Consider the following 16,438-nt stretch of genomic DNA (forward strand, 5'->3'; position numbering starts at 1 on the left):
GAAACAATGCTCAGGTAGGCCGTGGCATTTAAACGATGCCCAATTGGCACTAAGGGGCCTAAAGTGTGCCAGGAAAACATCCCCCACACCATTACACCACCACCACCAGCCTGCACAGTGGTAACAAGGCATGATGGTTCCATGTTCTCATTCTGTTTACGCCAAATTCTGACTCTAACATCTGAATGTCTCAACAGAAATCGAGACTCATCAGACCAGGCAACATTTTTCCAGTCTTCAACTGTTCAATTTTGGTGAGCTCTTGCAAATTGTAGCCTCTTTTTCCTATTTGTAGTGGAGATGAGTGGTACCCGGTGGAGTCTTCTGCTGTTGTAGCCCATCCGCCTCAAGGTTGTGCGTGTTGTGGCTTCACAAATGCTTTGCTGCATACCTCGGTTGTAACGAGTGGTTATTTCAGTCACTGTTGCCCTTCTATCAGCTCGAACCAGTCTGGCCATTCTCCTCTGACCTCTGGCATCAACAAGGCATTTCCGCCCACAGAACTGCCGCTCACTGGATGTTTTTTCTTTTTCGGACCATTCTCTGTAAACCCTAGAGATGGTTGTGCGTGAAAATCCCAGTAGATTAGCAGTTTCTGAAATACTCAGACCAGCCCTTCTGGCACCAACAATCATGCCACGTTCAAAGTCACTCAAATCAACTTTCTTCCCCATACTGAAGCTCGGTTTGAACTGCAGGAGATTGTCTTGACCATGTCTACATGCCTAAATGCACTGAGTTGCCGCCATGTGTTTGGCTGCTTAGAAATTAAGTGTTAACGAGCAGTTGGACAGGTGTACCTAATAAAGTGGCTGGTGAGTGTATGTACCTGTCAACTCACCATAATCCTGTGAAGATGTGTGTGCTATCTGTACTATCACACTCCAGTCATCATTGTTTCAAATATTCAAATATTAGTGTTTTCAAAAAGTTACTTTAATGAGCATTAGATGATGGAAAAGGTCATCTAAATGTTAAAACAGGGGATGTGTGTGCACAATAAATATTGACAGACATGAATAAAGAAACCTCTAAAATTGCCCAGAAACTGATAGGTTACATATTGTGTGTAGGTTATATTATTAAAACCTATTTTATAGATATCCTTTATAGATTGACTATAAAAGTTTGGGGTCTGTAAGATATTTTGGTAACACTTTACATTAACGTTTCATTAGTTAACTACTTCCCAGCAAACATTAGGACGTGTAATGACCGTTGAAAAGACGTCCGTCCGAGACGTCCCGTCATGGTTGAAAAATAGTTCCAAAATGAAAGTTGAACCGACGTCTTTTCTGGCCGTGAATTCCACGTCTTTTCTGGCCGTGAATTCCACGTCTCTTCAGCGCGTCCCTGGACGTCTAAATGCGTCATCATTTGTGTGTTTAAATGTTTTGCTGCATAATTTAAGTGTATATAAGCCTGCATTTAAAATAATCACACACATATTGTGTAACATCGTGAAAGGCAATCAAGTCTTAAGGTTTACACATCTTGACAAAGGTTCTAAAAAGGTCCAAAATTGGTCCAGTCAGACCTGACCGTCAATAAAACACGTGTACATCACAAACAAGAACACATGATTTGTGGACATAACAAAAAAAGAAGCATGTTCTGATTTAGCAAATTTTATTGATCTTGAACAGCCAAAATGTCTCTTAATATTTTTTCAATGTTTAACATTTGTTAACCAAACTAAAATACCAATTACAAAATACTGAATTATTATATAAAGGGATAGTTCACCCAAAAATGAAAATTCTTTCATTTACTCACCCTCATGTTGCAAACCTGTATGAGTTTCTTTCTTCTTCTGAACACAAAAGAAGATATTTTGAAGAATGTTTGTAACCAAGCAAATAGAGCAACCATTGACTACCATTATTTGAGAAAGATTAATGGGAAGCGACATCTTGGTTACAAACATCTTTGTGTTTAGCATAACATAGAAAGGTATACAGGTTTGAAACATGAGGTGGAGTAAATTATGACAATTTTCATTTTTGGGTGAACTATCCCTTTAAACACATTGTTTGGCTCAGTTTTTGTATCCACCAGCTGTTCCTGGAGCCTGTTTCAGGTGTTCTGCCATTGCTGCATCAATTTCAGAGTCTGTAGCATTTGGGCTCCACCTCTTCACAGCATCTAAGGGAAGAGAATATATATATATATATATATATATATATATATATATATATATATATATATATAAATATATATAAATAAAATTATAAATTTGAGGTAAATGATATGCACTTATTTTCAAAATATTTTTGGTCTACAGCTAAATAAAAAGAACAAAACATGGAACAAGATGAATGAATCATGAATAAAACATTAGAAAAAGGTAATCAACATGCATTACATTTTATTTTATTGTATAAAATATGTTATGCTTTTATTTTTAAAGCAGTTACTGAAAACATACATGTTAAAATCCAGCTAAACATTTCATTCCATTTCAGATAATTTACTTTCTGAAAGAAACTCTCAAAAGGCTACATTAATAAGTTACAGTAATAACTTTGACTGTATCATTAAACAATATACTTGGTATAACGTTACTGTTGCTGTATACGTTCAAAGTTACTTTTAGCCTACTGGCTAATTTTAGCCAAACTCAGTAAATTTCAGTTGACAATGTGGGCATCATTTCTTTCTGTTCATTCATGTCACACAAGTAAACCTCAAGCACGTTAATCTAATAAAAAATGTACTTACCAAACAGTAGATTTTTAATAATACTATCGACACAACTCCATCCTCTCCTCGTGGTTGTTCAAAGTTCTAGAATCTATGAGAACGCGTTAACATCTCGCGAGATAATCTATCCTATCGCGGGATGCAGTGGCTTTGCAATCACTTGACTATACTGGGCATTTTGTGATTATAATTTATAAAAACAAGATAAAGTAGATATATGTTCTTTGGTATATAAATTGTGTATTTCATAAAGATATAACAGGTTAAAATAATGACTAAAATGCAGTGGCTTTGCAATCACTTGACTATACTGGGCATTTTGTGATTATAATTTATAAAAACAAGATAAAGTAAATATTCATTTGTATATAAATCGTGTATTTTATAAAGAATTATAATTCCTGATAATTTGTTTCTGTCTTGCTAGACTAGACGTGCAAAAGACGTCAGTGGAGTATATTCACAGCCTGACTAGACGTGTAAAGGACGCCAGTGGACGTCTTCACAACCTGTTAAAAACTTCATGGGCAATTACATTAATTATTGCAGTATTAACCATGCGAGGATTAGCGTAGCTTTTGCATATTTAACAAGGATTTCATAGAGGGTCATGATGGACTATAAATGCACGTGGAAAAGACGTCGCCAGGTGACGTCCTCTCACCCGATACACTAAACATAACTACACGTAGCTATAAGTTAAAATAACAATTATACATGCCACTGTAGACATGTACAAATGTATCTGAATGCATTTTTAGGAAATGTTCTGTGTTACATATTTTTACCGATTTATGACGTCTGGCCGCAACTATTTTTGGCCAGGGACACGACGTTGCCGTCGGACCAATGTTTGCTGGGCTGTAGCCTACATGCAGGCGATGTGCAAACGCGGATGTTTAACATGTCTTAAAAAAGTGCATAAGTGGTCTTCATCATTTCGCCGAATTCGGCCCCTCATTTAAGTCCTCGGTTCACCCGTGCTGCGTGCTCATCAGCACATCATCAGTTGGCCAAAAGAAAGTTCTGTTTAGAGACGGTGCTATCACGCATGCTCAGTATCTCCAGCTAATCGGTTCTCCGTATCGAACGTGTCCGAAAGAAACAGTTCTCAGTTCTGTACTGGTGATTCAAGAACTGCAACAACTAGTTCTTGACTCGAGAACCGTAGCATAGGCCTGTGTGCTGAGCTGAGAACTGCTGAAACCTGAATATACAGTCGACAAAACTAAAAAAATCGATGCATGTCTTTCTTCTCCAATATGTTTAATACGTTATGTTTTAACACATTATAAACATTTACTAAGCAGTACTGTGCAGTGTGCACCATTAAAACTTTGGCAAGAGTTTACGTCAACTATTTATATCAACTTACTTAGAAATTAAATGAGCTGTTCTTGAAAATATTATTTTAATAAATGTTTAATTTGACAGTTTTACAATCCATTCATTGTGTTTCCAAACTTTAAAATAATACAGTGATAATACAGTAATTATGTGATAAACATGTTTCCAACATTACTGATGTTCAACTAAATAAATACTTAAGAAAGGTACATTTCGTCCCTCAGAAAAAAATTGCACGCATGCTCAGCTCATCGATCAGTTGTTCTCATTATGTCGAACGTGTCCGAAAGAAACAGTTCTCGGTTCTGTACTGGTGATCCGATAATCGCTGTACATGTGCGTTAGGTAGCACGCGCATGCGCAGTATCAGCTGCTCGTGCTCATCACTTCTCTCAAAAACAACGCGTTTCAAACTGTTGGATTTACTGGAGTGAAATATACTCTGGGATATTGGTTTATTTCGAGTCAGAGGGACTGTCAGGCATGTCTGAAAGTGAGTAACTTTAGTAACTTGTGTATCAGCACTGACGCAAGGCGCGAACTGTTTCGAACGATTCAGTCCGATTTAGTGTACTGGTTCGACCGGTTCACTAAAAAGAACCGGTTCAAAAGAACGATTCGTTCACGAACCGGCCATCACTATTCTAGAACTTTGAACAACCACGAGGAGAGGATGGAGTTGTGTCGATAGTATTATTAAAAATCTACTGTTTGGTAAGTACATTTTGTATTAGATTAACGTGCTTGAGGTTTACTTGTGTGACATGAATGAACAGAAAGAAATGATGCCCACATTGTCAACTGAAATTTACTGAGTTTGGCTAAAATTAGCCAGTAGGCTAAAAGTAACTTTGAACGTATACAACAACAGTAACGTTATACCAAGTATATTGTTTAATGATACAGTCAAAGTTATTACTGTAACTTATTAATGTAGCCTTTTGAGAGTTTCTTTCAGAAAGTAAATTATCTGAAATGGAATGAAATGTTTAGCTGGATTTTAACATGTATGTTTTCAGTAACTGCTTTAAAAATAAAAGCATAACATATTTTATACAATAAAATAAAATGTAATGCATGTTGATTACCTTTTTCTAATGTTTTATTCATGATTCATTCATCTTGTTCCATGTTTTGTTCTTTTTATTTAGCTGTAGACCAAAAATATTTTGAAAATAAGTGCATATCATTTACCTCAAATTTATCATTTTATTTATATATATTTATATATATATATATATTATATATATATATATATATATATATATATATATATATATATATATATATTTATATATATATATATATTATATATATATATATATATATATATATATATATATATATATTTATATATATATATATATTATATATATATATATATATATATATATATATATATATATTCTCTTCCCTTAGATGCTGTGAAGAGGTGGAGCCCAAATGCTACAGACTCTGAAACTGATGCAGCAATGGCAGAACACCTGAAACAGGCTCCAGGAACAGCTGGTGGATACAAAAACTGAGCCAAACAATGTGTTTAAAGGGATAGTTCACCCAAAAATGAAAATTGTCATAATTTACTAATAAATTACTATGTTATGCTAAACACAAAGATGTTTGTAACCAAGATGTCGCTTCCCATTAATCTTTCTCAAATAATGGTAGTCAATGGTTGCTCTATTTGCTTGGTTACAAACATTCTTCAAAATATCTTCTTTTGTGTTCAGAAGAAGAAAGAAACTCATACAGGTTTGCAACATGAGGGTGAGTAAATGAAAGAATTTTCATTTTTGGGTGAACTATCCCTTTATATAATAATTCAGTATTTTGTAATTGGTATTTTAGTTTGGTTAACAAATGTTAAACATTGAAAAAATATTAAGAGACATTTTGGCTGTTCAAGATCAATAAAATTTGCTAAATCAGAACATGCTTCTTTTTTTCTTATGTCCACAAATCATGTGTTCTTGTTTGTGATGTACACGTGTTTTATTGACGGTCAGGTCTGACTGGACCAATTTTGGACCTTTTTAGAACCTTTGTCAAGATGTGTAAACCTTAAGACTTGATTGCCTTTCACGATGTTACACAATATGTGTGTGATTATTTTAAATGCAGGCTTATATACACTTAAATTATGCAGCAACACATTTAAACACACAAATGATGACTCATTTAGACGTCCAGGGACGCGCTGAAGAGACGTGGAATTCACGGCCAGAAAAGACGTGGAATTCACGGCCAGAAAAGACGTCGGTTCAACTTTCATTTTGGAACTATTTTTCAACCATGACGGGACGTCTCGGACGGACGTCTTTTCAACGGTCATTACACGTCCTAATGTTTGCTGGGACGCGACTCGGCGCTTCTCGTCCGTTGTGCGACCCCCTTGCTGCTTGTGAAAAGTTTTTTTTTTTCTTTTTTTTTTTTTTACATTTTGCACCCATGTAGTGCATGTTCTGAAATTAAAATAAACATTGCCCTGATACACACACATCGTTGTTAAGGTTTTTTTTTAGTCAGAGAACGAAGAGAGAGCTACGTAGCTTTTTTTTTTTTTTTTTTTTTTTTTTTTTCGTTTCCTCCAACCCCCGTTTTGAGTCGCCGGATCCACCCCCCCTCTACGCCCCGGGACCTCCCACTTTACAAATTAACCACTGTGCTCACCAAGGCTGGATTTATTTGATCAAAAATACAGTAAAAACAGTAATATTGTAAAAATATTATTATAACTAAAAAATAACTTTATTTTAATATATTTGTATTTTATTGCTTTTATGGCAAAGCTAAATTTTCAGCAGCCATTACTCAAGTCTTCAGTGTCACATGATTCGTGGTATTTTTTTTTTCTTGATTCTTTGATGAATAGAAAGTTCAAATGAACAGCATTTATTTAATGTAAACGTCTCAATTTCTCTCTCTCTCTCTCTCTCTCTCTCTCTCTCTCTCTCTCTCTCTCTCTCTCTCTCTCTCTCTCTCTCTCTCTCTCTCTCTCTCTCTCTCTCTCTCTCTCTCTCTCTCTCTCTCTCTCTCTCTCTATATATATATATATATATATATATATATATATATATAAAAAACAACTAACACTCTTTGCCTGTGCAGGTTGGACCGGTTTGTAGTTCAGGACTACGTGCACCGCTCTCTGATAGAGGTGACCGAGGGTAAAGACCTGGAGGAGGAGGTGGAGGGATGTGAACTGAACCGGATATTTCAGCTGGCCCTTTTGCATAATCACCGGAGCACCACCTCTCAACTTCTGCTGCAAACAAATTCAGAGTCAGTACCCATATGGTCCATATACCACCACAATAGCTAAACAGTGACCTGTGTCAACTTGACAGTGTCAAACTCTCTCTATATAGGACACAAGATGGCATAACAAGATCAAAATATTTAATAGTATAAAATATGATGTTTCTCTTAATATAATAACAAAGGTATGTCTTTGTTTGTTTTCTTAGAGCTGAGAAGGACTTATGGGTGGATCTTCTGGGTGGGCGGAGAGAAGGACAGGACACAGTGTATGAGGAGTGGGGTAAGAATGAATCACTGAATGCAATATCAGTCCAAGTGTTTTTGTTTGAGTCAGTTCAACAGAAAACAAAACAATTAATAATTACTACTAATACTACTAAATGACATATTGACACTATCTTTATTTTTATTTTTTTAATAATTTGAATCATCGCTCATGGGAAATGTTTCAGTTTTATAATTTAAACCACAGAAGTCTACAACCTATTCCCGATGATGTATTATATAAGGTGTTATAATACTTATCTTCTCTGTATTTCTATGATTTTTTACATTTGATCTCCCAGCAAACATTTGGACGTGTAATGACCGTTGAAAAGACGTCCGTCCGACACGTCCCGTCATGGTTGAAAAATAGTTCCAAAATGAAAGTTGAACCGACGTCTTTGACGTCATCTGGCCGTGAATTCCACGTCTCTTCTGGCCGTTAATTCCACGTCTCTTCAGCGCGTCCCTGGACGTCTAAATGCGTCGTCATTTGTGTGTTTAAATGTGTTGCTGCATAATTTAAGTGTATATAAGCCTGCATTTAAAATAATCACACACATATTGTGTAACATCGTGAAAGGCAATCAAGTCTTGAAGATTACACATCTTGACAAAGGTTCTAAAAAGGTCCAAAATTGGTCTAGTCAGACCTGACCGTCAATAAAACGTTTTAATCACGTGTGTACATCACAAACAAGAACACATTATTTGTGGACATAAGAAAAAAAGAAGCATGTTCTGATTTAGCACATTTTATTGATCTTGAACAGCCAAAATGTATCTTAATATTTTTTCAATGTTTAACATTTGTTAACCAAACTAAAATACCAATTACAAAATACTGAATTATTATATAAAGGGATAGTTCACCCAAAAATGAAAATTAAATGAAGAAAGGTATACAGGTTTGAAACATGAGGTTGAGTAAATGATGACAATTTTCATTTTTGGGGAAACTATCCGTTTAAAAACACATTGTTTGGCTCAGTTTTTGTATCCACCAGCTGTTCCTGGAGCGTGTTTCAGGTGTTCTGCCATTGCTGCATCAATTTCAGAGTCTGTAGCATTTGGGCTCCACCTCTTCACAGCATCTAAGGGAAGAGAATATATATATATATATTTAAATAAATAAAATTATTATAAAATTAAAATTTGAGGTAAGTGATATGCACTTATTTTCAAAATATTTTTATGGTCTACAGCTAAATTAAAAAAAAAACATGGAACAAGATGAATGAATCATGAATGACACATTAGAAAAAGGTAATCAACATGCATTACATTTTATTATATTGTATAAAATATCTTCTGCTTTTATTTTCAAAGCAGTTACTGAAAACATACATGTTAAAATCCAGCTAAACATTTCATTCCATTTCAGATAATTTACTTTCTGAAAGAAACTCTCAAAAGGCTACATTAATAAGTTACAGTAATGACTGTATCATTAAACAATATACTTGGTATAACGTTACCGTTGTTGTATACGTTCAAAGTTACTTTTAGCCTACTGGCTAATTTTAGCCAAACTCAGTAAATTTCAGTTGACAATGTGGGCATAATTTCTTTCGGTTCATTCATGTCACACAAGTAAAACTCAAGCACGTTAATCTAATACAAAATGTACTTACCCAACAGTAGATTTTTAATAATATCGACACAACTCCCTCCTCTCCTCGTGTTTGTTCAAAGTTCCAGAATCTATGGGGAGAACGCGTTAACATCTCGCGAGATAATCCCATCGCATGATTTTGTAATATCGCGAGATCTTTTGTTGCTACATCTTGGCAGCACAGTTTATGGTTTGGGCAGAGGGTTTGGGTAATTACATCCAACTCAGACATAAATGGTGACCGGGTATATTTCTGTTTTACATGTATACATTCCATAAAAAAATAACAATGAATACATCAGGTACAACAGGTTAAAATAATGACTAAAATGCAGTGGCTTTGCAATCACTTGACTTTACTGTGCATTTTGTGATTATAATTTATAAAAACAAGATAAAGTAAATATATATTCATTTGTATATAAATCGTGTATTTTATAAAGAATTATAAATCCTGATAATTTTTTTCTGTCTTGCTAGACTAGACGTGCAAAAGACGCCAGTGGACGTGTAGTATTCACAGCCTGACTAGACGTGTAAAGGACGCCAGTGGACGTCTTCTTCACAACCTCTTAAAAACTTCATGGGCAACTACATTAATTATTGCAGTATTAACCATGCGAGGATTAAGCGCAGCTTTTGCATATTTAACAAGGATTTCATAGAGGGTCATGATGGACTATAAATGCACGTGTAAAAGACGTCGCCAGGTGACGTCCTCTCACCCGATACACTAAACATAACTACACGAGCTAAAAGTTAAAATAACAATTATACATGCAACTGTAGACATGTACAAATGTATCTGAATGCATTTTTAGGAAATGTTCTGTGTTACATTTTTTACCGATTTATGACGTCCTGGCCGCAACTATTTTTGGCCAGGGACACGACGTTGCCGTCGGACCAATGTTTGCTGGGCTGTTTCACTCATTATGTGTTTTCAAATTAAGGTGTTATTTCAGAGATTCAATGACAGTAAAACATTTTGACCTTGGCAGCTCTGTAAATAATACAATATACAGAAGCCTATATTATAATAGCTTTTAAAAACTTAAAAAAAAACTTTTTTATTTTTGTGTGAACCATTCATATTACTAAAACGTGTGCAGCTACATATTGGCCACTAGGGGGCAAAAGTGTCAATGGCTTCAAGATTGTGTTTCCATAAAATGGAAAACATCTGTTCTTAATCAGAGCAAACCATTAACTTCAGTGCATATGTTCTTTAGAATTATAAAACATTTATGAATAAATAAATAATGTTCAAATTGTAATCAAAAAGGTACTGTGTCTTAGACTGTACTCAGGTGCGGTGTATTGAGGTGTACAATGGACAACAACGAGGGGAGCTTAGTCTACAGCTAGGAGATATGATCAACATCATACAGAAGAGTACAGATGGTACTGTTGCAACACAACCCTGCTATTCCAAATGAAATTAGTTTAAAATTAACGAAACTTGCATGCTCATTCTCTACTCTGCTGTTTTTTTAGGGTTCCTGGAGGGCCGTAGGGTACAGGATGGACAGCGGGGCTGGTTCTCTGCTGCATGTGTGGTAGAGATCACCAATGAACATGTGCAGAGACGTCACCTTCGTCAGCGATATCATGTCCTACAGACAGCCGCACGCCTGCTGAAACAACGCAGTGGAGGCCTTGAACAACGAACCACAACATGCTTTAAATGAGAGACTGCTTTGCTTGACAGTCTATATTTAGAGACTTTGACTGCATTTTTTATTTTTTTATTTTTTTACTTACTGACTTGAATGAATATATATATAATTCAGTTTTAGTTTGTCTTTTGGTCTTAGTTTATATTTGTATGTAGGCTATGTATAGGCCTGTGTGTTTCACTATGTTTTATGTCTGGTTTTACAGAACAACTCCAAATTTCCTTATGCGACTGAAGCTACTTTCTATTATGACAAATAACCTGTACTGTGTAGGTCATGCTTATTCTGTTCTGTTCCCTTATATTCTGTTGAAATAGATTTTGTAATGATAATCTATATCCCTCTATTTCCTTAGTCTTAGTTAGTGACTCCTTAATGATTTGCTTAGGCTATATGTCAACTGTTTTGAATGTCACCTTTTATACAAAGTTAGCTTATTTTGCATGTGATCATATGTATGTCATTATTTGGCATTCCTGCAATTTTTGGAAAGAGAATATAGTACAGACACACAACTAGTTTTTGTTGTTGTTGTTGTTGCTGCTGCAACTAAATTAGACAGTATTTTAGACAACAACTGAACACAAATCAATAGTTTAAATTGCGTTTCTTATTTATTAGCCTATTGAAAACTATTCAATGTAAATGTTTCCATAACTATCATCAACAAACGAGATGGCATTTCGAAACCAATCAAATCAATCCGCAGGTACACCTCTCAGCCAATAGCTGTCGACGATTTCAGTACGAAACTGAGCCAATAGAAGGCAAGATCTCTCCGAAGTCGTCCAATCAGAACGTAGCTTTGACCGCAGTTCGCCTACAACGACGGTCGGACGTGTAACTCATTTAGAGTTGAAGAAATACCAGGCGAAAAATAAAAGGTATGATGTTGATTTATCACGAAATAGAGATTTAAAACAAATGTGAACAGGTAATATTGGAAATAGTTTATTTATACGTGTCTCAGTGAAGCATACGTAAGAGTTGTATGATCTCTTCGCATGTTTGTGCGGTTTGACTAAACTTTCTCAGTCTTTGTTTCATCTCTGTAATAACAAACAGTAAAATGTGCGCTTTTATTTTTCGTTGCAGTTGAGGATATTGTTGTCGGTGTTTGTGAAATACTCTCATACGAGAAGTAAAATGAGTTTGTCGTGAGAGGTTAAGATTGCAGAGATTTTTTTATCGTAGGTGAATTGGGTGCATGCAGCTTTAACTCATTAAGTTACATTACACAGCTCTATAATTTATTTCGTCTTTTCATTTAATAGTTTTTAAACATTGTTGCATTATCAAGTGCACGATAATTGCTTCATTGCTAAAACAAAACAATAAATGGTCGCCCATTATTGTTTAATACAGCGGTAGGACTTGCTCCAAATCTTGGATGAAGTATTCATTCTCAAATATGTTCACTTCATTCCCATGAGGGGAAATGGGTCAATTTGGATCACAGCTTGTAAGTGAGCCTGTGCTTTGAAGGCATTCCAATCAAATTGTTTAAACCAACCTGTTGCATTAAAGAGCCAGAATCAAGAATGATTTTGGATTTAATGGCGAGTGAATGTGATTCTCATCAAAACAGTGGAGCTTGTTTATTTAGGATGTTGTAGTTGGTCGTGTTACATTGATGCTTTAGTGTTTCCATTGTTAATCAGACCTCATGCGAGTCACTGTGCTAAATATGACAGTACATTAGTATTTTGTAAGGGCTCATGTGAGCTTGTCTTGTGTTCATGTCACTGCTGTTGTGCTGGCCACTTGTGACAGGAACTGAATGAAGTGCCATGTGAAAGAAAGGGAGCGGGGTCATAATTATTTTTTCTTAAAGTATGAATCGTGTCATTAAAGATATTTTGAATGTGTAGAGCTGTCAATGAATGTTAGGCTGACAATAAATGCATCAGCTCAGATTGGCTCATGCCTATCATATAAAGTTGGCATGAAATGGAAATGATTCTGTTTTCTAAATACATCTTTTTTATCTTATTTTGAATGATTCATCCATGAATATGTTTTTTTTTTAGCAAATTTTTAATCAATATCGTAACTTCGGTTGGACTTCTCGAAACATTTAGTCTGATTAAAGGGATAGTTCACTTCAAAATTAAAATTCTGTCATTTACTCACCCTCAAGTTGTTTCAAACCTGTATGAATTTCTTTCTTCTGCTGAACACAAAGGGAGATATTTTGAAAAATGTCAGTAACCAGTTAACTGGACCCATTGACTTCCATAGTAGGAAAGAAAAAAATCTATACTATGCAAGTCAATGGGTCCAGTTAACTGTTTGTTTACTGACATTCTTCAAAATGTCTTCCTTTGTGTTCAGCAGACGAAAGAAATTCATACAGGTTTGAGGGTGAGTATATGATGAAATAATTTTCATTTTGAAGTGAACTATCCCTTAAGTCCTGCTGCTTTCTTAAAATCATCCTCAAGCTTGCATTCAGATCTGCTTCCATCCAATCAACAACTGATGGAAAGTCCCTGCTATACATTTTTTTTCTTCAATAATCCATTTCACACGATATACGGAAAATATCTGACTCTACATTGATACTTTACATAATAACACTTCAATAGATAGTTTACTAGTTAGAAACAAGTCAAAACAAAGATGAACTTGCCAGGTGGAAAGTGTACAAGTGTAAAGTACTTTAATTTAAATAAGATTTTAAATTGTAGTTCAATGACTTGGACTGTGCAATATTTGTCTTTTAAAGGATGATGTTCACTTTCAGATGGTTAAATGGTTAGTTCACCCAAAAAAGAAATTTATGTTATTAATTACCCACTTTCATGTCGTTCCAAACCCGTAAGACATTTGTTCATCTTTGGAACACAAATTAACATATTTTTTTTATGAAATCTGAGAGCTTTCTGTTCTCTCCATAGACACCTACTCGACTACCACTTTGACACTTCAAAAAGTTCATAAAGAGATTGTAAAACTAATCAATTGAATTGTTTAGTCCAAATTTTCTGAAGAGACAAGATCGCTTTATATGATGAACAGATTTAATTTAATTCACATATAAACATTCATCAACTCTAACATCAGTTATGATAAATGGAACTCAAGCATGTTCGCTTGACGTGTGATAAGCAATGAGGTTCAGTCTTGTGTGTTATGCAGCATGTTTGAGCTTCAGCAAGAGATTTGTTCTCTCGCGTCAAGCTGGTTCGGTTGAGCTCCTGTTTATATCAGTGTTTATGTGATTGTGAATAAAAGCCTAAATTGAATCTCTTTATCAAATACAAGCGATCGGGTCTCTTAATAAAATTTAGACTAAACCACTCAATTTATATGGATTAGTTTTACGATCTCTTTATGAACTTTTTGAAGCGTCAAAGTCTCAGTTGCGTAGTCAATGGAGGGACAAAAAGCTCTCAGATTTCATCCAAAAGATGTTTTAATTTGTTTCGAAGATGAACGAAAGTCTTACAGGTTTGGAACGACATGAGGGTGAGTAATTGATGAGAAAATTTTCATTTTTGGGTGAACTATCCCTTTAATGATGAATGATTTAGGTCATTATGTTCAGTGGTGGGAATAATTACTATCTTTGTAGATCCAGTTTCATCTGTTTTCATAATAGTATCTTCTATGAATCCTGGAGTAGTCCTTTCATAATCTGCCATGATATCAATTCCTGTATAACTGGCGTGAGATTTAATTTCATTGTGTCATTTCTTTGATTATGTTGTCTCCAGGCTGGGGTGTGTATATGTGTGAGAGAGAGGGGGTAGGCTGCATCGGGAGCAGCAATGGGTGAGATCGAGGGCACCTACCGCTCCTTGCAGACCCCTGCAGGGACACGGCTCGGAGCTCAGAACAACACCGGCATCAGCACCCTGGAGCCCGGGCAGAGCCTCAGTTCGGCTACGGGAGCAGGAGGGAAAGGTCACAAGGGCCTTCAGATCCGTGTCCAGAGCCTGGACGATGCTCAGGAGTTCTATGAGCTTGAGGTGAGACACTTCACATCAATTTCTTTATTTTTCCGTGTCTGTTCATCTCCTTATCGGCCTGGGTGAGACTTCCTGAACTTTTGATTTGTAAAAAAATTTTTTGCCAATATAAAATATGTATTTTAATTTTCATTTGACCGTTTAAAAGCCATTACTACAGATTTCAGTGTCACATGATCCTTCTGAAATAATTAAAACATGCTGATTTGTGCTCAACATTTCTTATATTATTATATTATTAATGTTAAAAACAGTACTGCTTAATTTTTTTTGCGATGATAGATATTTTCAGGATTTCTTTTTTTGATGAATAGATTTCAGTAGAATAGCATTTATTTTAAACAAATCTTTTGTAATAGTGTAAATGTCATTACTGTCACTTTTGGTCAATTTAATGCATCTTGGCTGAATAGAAGTATTAGCCTAATAAAAAAAAGGGGCTTACTAACCCCACACTTTTGAATCACGTGACATTTTTCATGCGCTGAAAGGTTTTAGTTATAATACGTGTAAGTAAAGTGCTTTGTATTGCTTATAAATTGTTAGACAAAAATAAGTATAAATAAATATAATGCTTTATTTCTATAGCTTAGGCTAGCCTACTCTTTGGATCTTCTTGACTACAATGGCTGTTGTTGGAACTCCTGAAGTGATGCATACCACGTATTGTTAACTTACACCCTGATCATACTTTTTTATAGTTGTCTGGTTAATTGTTTGCCTGGTTGTTTTGTTTGTTTGATTCCACTGCACAAATATTGTACGTTTGCTATTGTGTTTGCAAAGCTACCCAAAGTTTATTTAAAAATAAGCGCACTGTAGCAACTGTGTTTGGTTTTTGGTCCATTTGCGGCTGTGCTGGAGAATGTAAACGACCGTCTCTCCGGAGACCGCTGGCAGTCTTGCTTTTGCGTGCCGGTTGTGGTGGGTGACAGCTGCCACATGGCTTTAGCTCTTAAATCCTGCGTCTTTAAGTCTGTTTTACACCCAAGGCCTAAAGTCACTTTCTAAGTGCTACCCTGGGTGTAGTTACACATCTGACAAATGTATTTTCTCCTTTGATGTTGTTTATTAATCACAATGGGTGAAATGATCTGAAAAAGCAAAAGTCTTTGGTGAAAATGCGTTGCCTAAATTTCCTACAATATGACACCAGCATTTGACTGTAAAATTGCATGAGCGGGGCAAGATTTAAGGTCTTGTTTGTGGGTTTGTGCACTGTTGAGATTAGCAGTGTGGCTTTTAAAACACTTTTACATATTGCCAGCTGCTCAGTCAAGGACTTGGAAACATTTCACTGGCTTTACTGCAGCAACACCTGAATTTATCTTAACCTCTCTTTTATATTTTGCTGGGCTGACAATGACATGGAAGATTATCTAAATGATGTTAAATGTGGTGTTATAAGACAGCCTAACTGTTTTAGTGGACTGAGGATGAAACTTCCCATAATTAGATCAGATAACAGTATGCTTTGAATTCCCCTGTTACAAAGATCAAACACGGGAGAGTGGAAAATGGTCATTATCCAGCTTTATTAGTCTACAGGACTCTGGAATGCGGTGGTGCCACCAAACATGCTGTACTGAAGCAGA

General features: G+C 35.6%; 1 protein-coding gene across 5 annotated transcripts in view; it reads left to right on the forward strand.

The window, feature by feature from the left end:
- The first annotated feature begins 11,651 nt into the window (after positions 1-11,651).
- farp2 (FERM, RhoGEF and pleckstrin domain protein 2) overlaps positions 11,652-16,438 on the forward strand; it is a 64,542-nt gene continuing 59,755 nt past the window's right edge. For all 5 annotated transcript variants that reach the window (XM_056246256.1, XM_056246258.1, XM_056246257.1 and 2 more), the window contains exons 1-2: positions 11,652-11,753; positions 14,589-14,843. In XM_056246256.1, the coding sequence (XP_056102231.1) occupies positions 14,643-14,843 (201 nt within the window). In that variant the 5' untranslated portion in view covers positions 11,652-11,753; positions 14,589-14,642. The remainder of the gene's footprint in view (positions 11,754-14,588; positions 14,844-16,438) is intronic.

The sequence above is a fragment of the Rhinichthys klamathensis genome, unplaced genomic scaffold, assembly GCF_029890125.1.
Source record: "Rhinichthys klamathensis goyatoka isolate OS25496 unplaced genomic scaffold, OSU_Roscu_1.1 h1tg000036l_1, whole genome shotgun sequence".
Classification (NCBI taxonomy): domain Eukaryota; kingdom Metazoa; phylum Chordata; class Actinopteri; order Cypriniformes; family Leuciscidae; genus Rhinichthys; species Rhinichthys klamathensis.